Source organism: Onychostoma macrolepis, chromosome 01 (genome assembly GCF_012432095.1).
Source record: "Onychostoma macrolepis isolate SWU-2019 chromosome 01, ASM1243209v1, whole genome shotgun sequence".
In the NCBI taxonomy this organism is placed as follows: domain Eukaryota; kingdom Metazoa; phylum Chordata; class Actinopteri; order Cypriniformes; family Cyprinidae; genus Onychostoma; species Onychostoma macrolepis.
In genome coordinates this window covers 14,589,955-14,602,619 of record NC_081155.1, presented here as the reverse complement: position 1 = coordinate 14,602,619, position 12,665 = coordinate 14,589,955, and the positions used below count along the sequence as shown (strand labels likewise).

The window sequence follows — 12,665 nt, the reverse complement described above, 5'->3', positions numbered from 1 at the left end:
TACACACACACACATTTACATTTAGTCATTTAGCAAATGGTTATTTTATCTTGGTTATTTAGTTGACTCTTGTCTGAATGTAAATCTTTGTAAAACTTTTGATTCTTAACTAACACATTATAAAACATTCTGTGTGACAACTAGCCCCCGTATGTATGTTTAACTAATTTGCCTTTAGTCTAACATCTAATAGAATAATAATACATTTTGATAATCCGGATGAGACGTACAGTAAAATAAAACAAAATGATTATAGCGTACTAAATTACAGCTAAATATCACTTTCATGTCAAACGTACTTACATTTAATAATTTAATTTAAATTCCACTTGCTTTAAAACACATTTTTATCCACGTAAAACCGAAGGACTCTTTTCGCAGCATATCTGAAATTTTTACTGTCCTTCCCTTCACATAAATCACCGAACACACATGCTCGAAGTAATTGTGAATATGTATAAAATGGGATTTGTCACATTGATCAGCCAGTTATCTGCTGCGATACAGCTGACATCATACAGCAGCGACGGGAGCGGATGCGCTTCAGTCAATTACACACACACACACACACACACACACACACACACACACAGCCATAATAACAGTAGCTCTCTATCAGCATCAGCAAGACAACCGCAGGGGAAGCAGTGAGTATCTCTTTTACATTCATTTCCGACGAAAAACAAATCGTAGGCTGTGTTATTCGAAAGGGTCTGTCGTTTAGTCTCTGCCGTTTCCAAACCTCTGGGCAGCGGCTGAGATTGGAGAAATGCGAGAGGAAACGTAGAATTGATTCCGTCTATTCTATTCTCCTATTCGAAAATTCGCTTAATCCCTTCAGTGCACCATACGAAAGAAAAACATCCATCATTATTTTGACGTATAATGCCTCAGTGAACGCGCAGCTGTTGCGTAATAATGGTCCATTATGAGCGCGTAATGCCGTGTGATGAATTACAAATAACGCTTAAATGCTTACGTTTGTCCTGTCTGAACGTTAGATAATGAATTATGATTTGATAAGCGTTCAGTGGTGCTGTGTTTGTCTGTGGTCGAAGCTTATTTGAGACATCATTTGGACGCCTCACACATGCTGATGCGCTGCTGTACATCTCAGATAACCTTGATAGAGCCAGTAAGGTGTTCGCGTGGAAGAGCCAATAAAACACGCCTGTTCCGTGGCCTGCAGTGTCTTCCGCGTGAAGTGATTGTGTCAGAAAAGGAACATGCGATTATTGATTTTAATACAGTTTCAAATGAAATGCTTTGTCAGAATAGCATTAATGGCGTCTTTAACAATGATGAAAATAAATAAATAGGGTTTTCAGCAACTGATATTTAGATCATCTCTTTATTTATATTAGATATTAAAAAAATATACATTTATAAAATTTGGTATTAAAACTAAATGTACTATGGAAAATAAATTTATTTAGACACATTTCAGCACATAAAAATATTCATTTATTTTATATATATATATATATATATATATATATATATATGTGTAGTAGTACTGATTAATCGCATACAAAAAGTTTTTGTCTGCATAATGTGTTGTGTATACATGAATACACAAACATACAGTATATATTTTGAAAGCATTTATATGTCTATATTTATTTTCATATAATTTATATTATAAATAAATATTTAATATATAAACATAACCTATTTTCTGAAATATGTACATGTATGTGTGTGTATTTATATATGCATAATAAATATACACAGCACATACATATATTATGTAAACAAAAACTTTTATTTTGGATGCGATTAATCGTTTGACAGCACTAATATATATGTATATATTCCATCTACTAAATGACTCAATGTGTCTGTGAATATTAGTTCAGATTAGCAAGTCAAAGTTTTTTTTTTTTTTTTTTTTATAGTTTTTAAATTTGGTGCATGCATTTAGAGATTAATCAATCAAAAACAGCTAATTTGGATATGAAAAGGCTGTCAGACTGGCTGTTCAAATAAATGAATATTTTTATTTGCTGAAATGTGTCTAACTATATTTATTTTCCATAGTACATTTAGTTTTAATACCAAATTATATAAATGTTTTTTTTTTTTTTAAATCTAATATAAATAATATATATCAAAATATCTAAATATCAGTTGCTGAAAACCCCATTTATTTATTTTCATCATTGTTAAAGACGCCATTAATGTTATTTTGATAAAGCATTTCTTTTCTTTATTTTTTTTTTTTACTTTTTTTGGACTAACTCAAAAATAATTAAAAATGAATAACTGAAATTACGGAAATGTCTAATCAGTCAAGCTTTTACTGGCCAATGCCGACAATCTCAAAATGGCTTAATGTGGGCTGACGTGTCTATCTATCACTAGTGATTGTTGTGTTTATGTGTTTTGTATTCTGTAGAGAGCTCGTTAATAGCCTATTAGGTTGGAGAAAGATAATGAGAGAGAGCGGTAACCTATCAGATGTTTTCTTCAGTCGGCTAATGAGTAAGACATGAGACAGTGTGTGTTGGTGAATTAGTACGCACAGACGCAAGTGTGTGTACACGCACACTGAGTCATAATGACATAGAGAGAGATTCACAGTAACTGAGTAACAACATCACAGACCCCTCAGAGACAGACTTAATGGAGAGAGATTTACTGACTAACTAGTGCTAAATTAAAAACATCAACCAACAACAGATGCAGTATTGTCAGAGGTACAAATCCTCTCAGGTGAATGATGGCATGGAAGGATGAAATTATGCAATAACATCAATGTTACTGTGACTCTTAATTTCTCTAAAGAAATATATTTAGTTCTTAAAGATTTCCAACCGAGAAAAAAAAAAAAAAAGTGTGCGCTATGTGTAGGTTCAGTAATTTCACTTTAATGGGAATGAATAGGTTATTTTCATTGCCATTAAAGTGAAATAACTGAACATAAACATAAGAGCCTGACAAAAATGCTCATTTTAGAAGAAAATTTCAGACGGCACTTAGAGGCTTTTGCATCATGTGTATATGTATACGTATACTATATTAAATTATATTGCACAAATATAAACGCATTTGACACATCCTGAGAAAAAACACCGCGAAAGGAAACCAGTTCCAAAAACCTCTCCCACCAAGTAATTCAGATGTTTTATTGAACATAAAAACTGCTTATAGATGCAAGCATCACAATAAACCACAAAAGGCTTCCTGTTACAATGCAAAATTGCTAAGTAATGAAAAGTAAGACACTTACCGAAAGGAAATTGTATAAGTGTTCGGTTGAATATATTGAGTTCATTTGCATGTTTTGCTGGATATAGGACCTAATCATTCATGTTTGCTTCAGATATGGTGAAATTAGGCAGTAACCTGGTGGACAAGATGGAGAGACAGCCATCGGTGGAGGATGGTTTTGACAACATCCCCCTCATCACTCCACTGGAGGTTGGCCAGTTACAACAGCCTTTCCCTGATAAGGTAATTACCATTCATGCATTAGAGAGCAGAACCCACACATAGCGCCATATTAAAGACAGCAGCGCACCTCTGTTACTCATTACTCTGCATAGAACTTCATTAAGGGGAAGAATGTCATAGGAGACCGGAGGTGGACCGGCAGACATCAGTACCACTGATACCATCAAAGACACGGTAGAAACCACCCCGTTAGATCCCAGCGGATAGCCTGGCATGAAAGAAAGAATTCATGTGACACCATCAAGATTCGTTGTCACTGAATATGATACAGTTTGTCACTGAAAGACTTTGCAAACCATCTGATCTTGCAAATGCACACAAGCTCATGTCAGAACTCTCACAGATGGCTTGTATCTATTCTTAGCTCTGTAGGAGGCAAGTGCAACGTGTGGAAACACACAGCAGAGTTTGAATTGAACTTTGCAGTGACTCGTCTAAAAGATGACAAATGATATAGTAGTAGGAGCTCGCTCTCTGCATTTTTAATGTGCTGAAGTATCCTGTGTATCCTACAACCTACACTGTTTGAAAAACCTGCCTCTTCCTATATTTTTCCAATACATACCTATACATCATTGCGATTTCCAGCGGAAATGACCACTAGTGGCAGAAAAACATTGATTTTTATTCGTTTTCATGCAAATTATGATTACAGGGGCAGAGTATTAATTAATAAATTATCCCACATCTCTTTGCACAATACTATGTTATGACCTCAATGAACAACCAAGTGTATGATTTGTAAACTAGAAAAATCCATTTTGATGTTTGCATCACATTACCAGCTCCATAAGTATGACCCTTCTGACACAGTAAACTTGCTCGGTAGCGCCCCTGGTACAGTGTTGCTCTTTCAGTGAGGAGCTAAAATGTCAAGGTTGCTTCAGCAAATGCGTTTTATCTTACGTTTGCTTTTGTTACAGCTGTTGGTTAGGTTTAGGGCCGGGTCCTAAAATTTCTAAATCCTAAATTTGGCTTCAATCAAAGCATATAAGACTTTGTTGGGATGTAATGTTGGCTGTCCAAATAATTCTTAAAAAGGCTCGTTGTTGTGTGTCAGTCAGTGCTGCGCAAACTGGTAGACCATCTTGGACTAACAACAACCCATCTTAACAGTCAAGATGTTCTTTGGAACATAACGTCTTGTCGACCATTTAGAAACTTTTGAAAACACCGCTACTTGCTTCGGCTGGTTTTCCATTAGGGTTTCTAATGCTAACTCTGAAAGCAGCGAGCCCATTCTTGTGGTTTCTTCCCAGCCCCCTCTCATCTTGTTCTTTGTTTGGACTATTTTAATAGTTCATTCTTTCTCTGTGATTATAGGTGATTGTGAAAACCACGGCAGAGTATCAGCTGAAGGAGAAGAAGAGGAAGCTGTATGTGCCGAGCATCAAGAAGCTAAATATAAACCTTTATGATGAGATGTCAGAGAAGCTCAAGGTAAAGGGAAAAAAAAAAAAAAAAAAGACAAGGACAAGGACAGATTGCCCAGCCTACTTAGATCTTGCATTTGTCTCTCTGTTAGTGAGGGAAATGTGAGTATAAATAAAAAATTAAAGGCATAAATACATGTGTGAATGTCTGTGTTTTCCAGCTGACTGGGTTGATTATTATCACCTTGGCGTTCCTGGCGTGTCTGCTGCTGTTGGTCATGTATAAAGCGCTATGGTACGATCAGCTCGGCTGCCCTGAGGGCTTCGTTCTCCAGGTACCCAGTATAGCACAAACACACCATCCTGAGAACATTTGTGGGCTACTGTACAAACCATTTTTGGTCTGAAATATAGATGACAGATCACACTTCTGTAAACAAATGTCTTCACTTGTGGCTTTAGTGAAAACTAGCCAGTCGTTGCCATCTCAACATGATTTTCACCTCAAAACGTATCCTACTTTCATTCATTGTGAATGAATCATCTGAGAATGGTGGTGTATAGCGACCAGATGATTAATAATTTATACAGCAGCCTGTGCATTAGTAGTTTGGATTTTTAAGTTACATTGTAACTCCAGCAAGTGGTGCCAAGTGTGACTGTCTTTATGCATGATTCATTGAATCATTCATTCAACCTGTCTGTTCAAAATGTCACTTGTTTTGTTCCTGAATGAATCTGCAATTTTGATTCAAATTTAATTCATATTGTATTGAATTAAATTGAATTGAAATTTAATTCAATACATTTCAGTTGAGTTTTCCTTGTGCTTCATGTGAGGAACTTTATTTGTTTGATGCACAAATAAGCTGTTTCAAGTTATCCATATATGAAAGTCTATTTCTGTTAGGATAGGCAGCAGGGCAGCTTACTAGGTTTTGGAGCAGAGCGATTAAGAATTAACTGCATGTTTTGTTCGTGTGATATTCGTTTAAATTGACTTTGTTTGCAGCTCAGCAAAGCTTAGCTGCAGATCTTCAGTCTGCGGACAGCATCTGAAGAGGTGCATTTGCTTTGGTGGAGTGTAAGAATGTCTTTAATTAGTCTTAACCATGACTAAACTGTGATTAAGGCCTGCAGGGGCTTCCACCTCACCCCCTTTGATGCAGATACCACTGCCATAATTAGCATGCCACACTAATGTAGCGTTGCTAACTTGAAGAGCAGGAAAATTGCCTCTTGTTAAGATGGAATGAGGTTTATGGAAGCTTTGGCATGTTGACGTCTCTTGATTGACGTCTTTCAGTCGCAAAACACCGTTTTGTTTTTGTTTTTTGTGGGATGAGTAAAGTGTCACTTCAAGGATCTAAGCATCTGTTTTACAAATTGGAAATATAATAAATCTTTCATAGTTTGCATTCCTGAGAAATGGTTTATTACTGCTTACACTATGTTGTCAGTTTTGGATCATTTAAGTTTAAGAATTTTGGTATTTTCAGATATATACTGTAGCTACAGGTTCTGTAAGTTTGAATTTTTAAAATTAATTTTGTGTTTATGTAACTTTCCAAATGAGTATATACTAAAATGTTCCTTTAGCTGGAACTTGTTCTTTCTACTTTTGCTTAAATCTTAACGAGTCTATTCTATGCATAATATTATGTAGATGGTAAATTTATTGGGGGGGTTTTTTTGTTTTTTTCAGTATTTTATAAGATGATTAGGTGCTCTGTTAGGAATAACATATTACCATAGCAATCTTAATTTTGTGGCAGAATATAGTTTGTATATTTTGCACAGTATGCAAATTTTCTATATGAAATCCCAGATAATCTGCTATTTGCTCAAATGAGAATTTAGCACCAGAGCGCATTGCATATTCATTGCATATTGATGGATATAATTAATATTATATTTTATTTAAAAAAAAAAACATTTCATTGGATTTACACTAATGGAAACACAAAATTAAAATTTTTTGTTTCTGAGATGATAATTGGTCACTCATTGAATGAAACGATGCAACATAATGAGACTTCAACAAAAAAAGTGCATACTATATTTTTTTTTTTATGTTTTATATATATATATATATATATATATATACACACCCAGTCATGGCCAAAAATATCAGCACCCTTGGTAAATATGATCAAAGAAGGCTGTGAAAATTAATCTGCATTGTTAATCCTTTTGGCCTTTTGTTTAAAAAATCTAACCTTTCATCGGATAATAAGAATTTAAAATGGGGGGAAATATCATTATGAAAAAAATGTTTTTCTCTAATACACATTGGCCACAATTAACGGCACCCTTTTATTCAATACTTTTTGAAACCTCCATTTGCCAGTTTAACAGCTCTAAATTTTCTCCTATAATGCCTGATGAGGTTAGAGAACACCTGACAAGAGATCAGAGACCATTCCTTCATCCAGAATCACTCCAGACCCTTTAGATTCACAGCTCCATGTTGGTGCTTCTTCTCTTCAGTTCATCACTCATTTTCTACAGGATTCAGGTCAGATGACTAGAATGGCCAGCAGAAGCTTGGTTTTGTGCTCAGTGACCCATTTTTGTGTTGTTTTTGAGGTTTGTGTTTGGATTATTGTACGGTTTGAAGATCCAAACATGGCCCATGATAAGATTTCTAACAGAGTCAGTCACTTATTGATTTTTTTAATCTGTTGGTATTTAATAGAATCCATGATGCCATGTGTCTAAACAAGATGTCCAGGACCTCCAACAGAAATATAGGCCCGCCACATCAAAAATACAGCAGTGTATTTCATTGTACACATGGGGTACTTTTTATACCCGTGTTCACCGAACCCATCTTGAGTGTTTGTTGCTAAAAAGCTCATTTTTTAGTTTCATCTGACCATAGAAGCCAGTCCCATTTGAAGTTCCAGTCGTGTCTGATAACTGAATATGCTGGAGTTTGTTTTTGGATGAGCGAGGAGAATTGTTCTTGAAACCCTCCCAAACAACATGTGGTGATGTAGGTGCTGTTTGACTTTTTTTTTTTTTTTAAGGTTTTCTGACCCCGAGACTCAACTATTTTCTGCAATTCTCTAGCTGTGGTCCTTAGAGAGTCTTCAGCCACTCAAACTCTCCTTCTCACCGTGCATTAGGAGGATATAGACACACGTCCTCTTCCAGGCAGTTTCGTAACATTTTCTGTTGATTGGAAATTCTTAATTATTGCCCTGATGGTGGAAATGGGATTTTTCACTGCTCTAGCTCTTTTCTTAAAGTCACTTCACTAATTTGTGAAGCTCAATTATTTTTTGCTGTACATCAGAAATATATTCTTTGGTTTTTCTCATTGTGATGGATGATTAAAGGAATTTGGGCTTTGTTTTCCCTCCTATTTATATTTCTGTGAAACAGGAAGCCATGGCTGGATAGTTTCATGTTCATAATCACCCTGGAGTGCTCAATATTGTGAATATGAATGGGAATATACTTCAGAGATATTTTACTCATAAGAATTTCTAGGGGTGCCAATAATTGTGTCCAACGTGTATTTGAGGAAAAACATTTATTTCATAATGATATTTCCCCCCATTTTAAATTCTTATTATCCAATGAAAGGTTAGATTTTTGTGAATTTTTTTTAAATAAAATATTAAAAGGTTTAATGATGCAGATTAATTTTCACAGCCTTCTTTGATCATATTTACCAAGGGTGCCGATATTTTTGGCCATGACTGTATATATATTTCATATACAGACACACACGCATATTTATATTACGAGCAATATTTTTTTTTACCACTACAGGTCATTGTAGGTTTGTAGACAATGTGCTAAGCTTCACATGTCATCTCAACACATTTGGAAAAGACTGTGATAGAATATCTTTGTCCAATTCTAAAATATCGATTTCCCCAATTTATGCATGTGCGTAAACGGAAGTGGCAGGATTGTTGTTTCAGAGGCAGTTATCAGCAGTTTGGCCGCTCTACCAATGCTATATCAACAGGAATGCAGAGCTCCATGACATTCGCCTTTGTTTGATTTATTGCAGAACCTGCCTGACCTTCTCCGTTCTAGTTAATGTATTCCTATATAACCTTTATTTGCAAACATCTACTTTCTAATCTAGCACAGACACTGCACCCCGTCGGCTCTGGAGATGTACTACCCTGAGCAGAACTCCAGGGGCAGCTTGTACACCGCCATGACCCACCTCAACCAGGCCAAGAAGAACATCCCAGAGCTGTCTCCTCCCTGGCTGCCAGTCATGAAGGACGAGGTGAACCACTCTGAGAAATAAGAGGCGAGAAGCGGTCACTGTATTCTCACTTTAAAGGGTTTATGAGGATGGAATTCAGATAATGTTGATGGTCAAGTCAATCAGAAGGCGTTAATGTGTGTATTTCGTGTTTAAAATGGGTATTTGGATTAACTGTGACACACACAAATGTCTTTGAAATGAAGGTTTCTACTTTGTCGACCTTCTGCAATACAAATGCTTTCAGAAATCTACTCACGATGCTCCATACCCGTTTAGAAGAAATCTAGACTCTGAAGCTCATCCTTACGTGTTTTAAATGTCACCACGCCACCTTTCGATGGCACGTCTCATTGTGGCATTGTAGATTTAGTCGTGCTGCTTGTAATTCTGCGAAATTTGTTAGGCGTTAGCTCTCGCTTATGGTTTCATTTGAAGTCATTTAGCTTAGTGTAATGAAGTGTGCATTGGCTGTGAATTGTGTTCTAATGAACTGCAATGCAACTGAGAAATGAGTGCATTGGCAAGAAAAAGCATTCCAAAAACTCTGATCATTTTCCCTTAAATCAACTCTAACTACTGATTGTTGTCTTAAAGCATCATGTCTTTGATTTAAAAGAGAAAAGTGATTCTTACACTTTTTTTGTACATTTACTAAATGAGAAAATCTGACTTTTGATCGTAAGGACGAAATGATTGGTGCAAAAAGTACATTTTATACACATTTGCATGCTTAAAAACCATACCATATCCTAGAATTTAAATTAAAGATGTGAAAACCAAGTCATTTGAATGTAAACAGGAGTAACGGTAAACAATTTTTAGGTATTAGAACAATCATTTTTGTGTTTGTTTGTGTGCTGAAACATTTACACACGAAGCACCAGCAGCCATTTAAATGTTTATTAATGTTGTAGATTCTTTAAAAAGTTTAAGAATGTGATAACACCTCGTGAAGGTGAGTGACCTTTGAATTGTTTTTGTGTACATTTATCACTTGTAAAGCAAATCAGTCCCAGCTGAATGTATAAACTTTCAAAAGCAGTTTCCCATTTCTGTTACTGGTTTGTTTATTTATTGTGCTTTATATTTATCTATTGTAATCTGTATTTTTTTTTTTTTTTTTTACAATTGCTAAATGTAAAGTTCTAATGTGTATTTATTTATGTATTTCTCTTATTTATTTGACTGGTGCTGGAAGGATGAATTGAATTTCTTGTAAGGTGCAGCAGGTGAAATCATAAAGCCTGCAGTATTAGTCATTTCTGCGTGTGACAAACATTCATTCCTCCTCAATGGATTATAACAGAATAAAGGTTTCAGTATTCACCAGCGTGGCGTTCTGTCGTTGCATGGGAGTTTCTACAACTGCAGTTGGTGTGCATATAATATGCAAAAAAATCCAGAGCTTGATTTTGTAACAGTGGTGCTGTAAATTCATAACACATAATTTATTATTTGTAGAGTTAGTATTATTTAACAGTGGTGATAATGATGATAGCAATAATAATGATTATTATAAAACATAAATTAATTAAAAAGGATTGAATAGAAACGTATTTACACTGGATTATAAACTAATAATAATAATAATAGCAATAAATTGTTGCTATAAGTTAATTAAAAAGGATTGAATGAAAATGTAGTTAAATTGATTATAAAATTAAAACTAATAATGGCAATAAAATGATAATTATAGATCATAAGTTCATTAAAATTATAGAATTATTATTATTATAGATCATAAATTCATTAAAAAGCATAGAGTTAAATTGTATTAAAAATTATATGAAAGAAAAACAAAATGTCAGATGTTAAATTTATTATGCACGCTACATTTGTGGCATTTTAGTCTAAATATAAATATGTGGCTGACATTCAAATGAGAATATTTTTAATCTATATGTATACACTTTAAAAAATGTTCAAAAGTCATTTTAAATTTTAATAGATTGTATTTTACATAACCTAAATATTAGTGTGTGTGTGTGCGCGTGCGTGTGGGTGTGTGTGTGTGCGCTTGTGTGTGTGTGTGTGTGTGTGTGTGTGTGCGCTTGTGTGTGTGTATGTGTGTGTGTGTGTGTGTGTGTGTGCGATTTCACAGGATTTCACACCATGTTCCTTCTAGTCCACTGTGTAATTAACATTTTCATTCCTTGCATTGTACTGTATGTCGTGCAGGCGCTGAACCCAATAAAATGTTAAAAAGTAATTATTAGAGAATAGCATAGTCAGCTCACAGCAGGTGTTGCCAGGGGAAAGGGCGTTCATTTGAGTGAGGGTGTAAAGTGGTTGTGGGTCAAGCCCTGTTTGAGGAGTCTGTGTGTCTGTGTGTGTCTGTGTGTGTGTGTGTGTGTGTGTGTGTGTGTCTCAGTAGGATCTCCTGAATACTGGCGCCAGCAGAGAATGCTTTTCATTACAGATACCTTTCTCTCTCACACACACACACTGTATCTCTTTTACTCTCTCTCTCTCTCTCTCTCTCTCTCACTCTCACTCTCACTCTCTCTCTCTCACACACACACACACTTACAGATTAAACGAGGTGTCAAAATACTCAACTCAGATTGACAGCCGACCCAGTGGACTGTCTAAACAAATGTTCTGCTGAATCCTGCACAGATATCTCACAATGCAAACAAGGACAAACCCACTCATTCTTTATTATCACTACTTTTACAATAATAGTAAAGTGATGAAAAATATGAAATGCCAGAAAGAAAATTTTGGAAAACATAAGTTTATTCTTAAATTACATTGCTTTAAATTTGCATTGCGTTGCTTATATAGTGAAGTTTACACTATGTCCTTATGTTGCATTCTGTAACAATCTTACAGAATTCTTTCACTGAATCTAAAGAATGAATTGCTTATACTTGATTTGACTGTCAGTACTGTAGGTTCCTCATTACTACAACATTAGTGTGGACTCATGTTACACAGCTCAGAAAGATTCTCACTGTGAAAACTCGCTTTTTTCTCAAAAGAGTGTATACAGTGCCACCTTCAGGTCACTTTACTAAGGCCCTCAGCCACTTGATATGGCCCTGTATTAGCGGACATGTTTGTGTTTTGTATTTTTGGGATTTGTGTTTTGTTTTGTTTTGTTTTGTCCATGACAGCTTTTTCAGTTATGTTCTTTTTTTCTCTTTCTTCTTTTTTTCTTTCTTTCTTTTTCTCTTGCTTTAAGAACAGTCCTCTTTTTCATTTTGTATTTTGTGGTTGGTTTGTTTTTGTTGTGACCATGGCAGTTTCTTCAATTAACTTGATGTCATTGCATTAGCTGACATGTTGTTGTTTTGTTTTGCTTGCGATTTATTTCGTTTCGACATGGCTGTTTCTTCAATTAAGTACATTTTTCTCACCCGATATATTTTTTCTTGTTTAAAGAACAGTTCTCCTTTTCATTTTCTGTATTGTGCTTGTTTTATGATTTGTTTTTGGTTTTGTTTTGACCATGACAGTGTCTTAAATTAACTTGATGTGGTACTTTGAGTAGACAATTTTTGGTTTTTGTTTTAAGTCCCCTATTTATTTCTTAGATTTATGCTTAATAAAAAAAACAAAGTGAGTGGGCTAATAAAAATAAACTTAATTCT

The 12,665-nt window shown here is 35.0% G+C and overlaps 1 protein-coding gene across 1 annotated transcript; it reads left to right on the top strand.

The window, feature by feature from the left end:
- Positions 1–507: 507 nt before the first annotated feature.
- On the top strand, positions 508–10,392 carry caly (calcyon neuron-specific vesicular protein). The gene is made up of 5 exons (XM_058778246.1): positions 508–647; positions 3,326–3,456; positions 4,780–4,896; positions 5,051–5,164; positions 8,938–10,392. Exons 2-5 carry the CDS (start codon positions 3,328–3,330, stop codon positions 9,106–9,108), a joined length of 531 nt encoding a protein of 176 aa, XP_058634229.1. The 5' UTR covers positions 508–647; positions 3,326–3,327; the 3' UTR covers positions 9,109–10,392.
- The last annotated feature ends 2,273 nt before the right edge of the window (positions 10,393–12,665 follow it).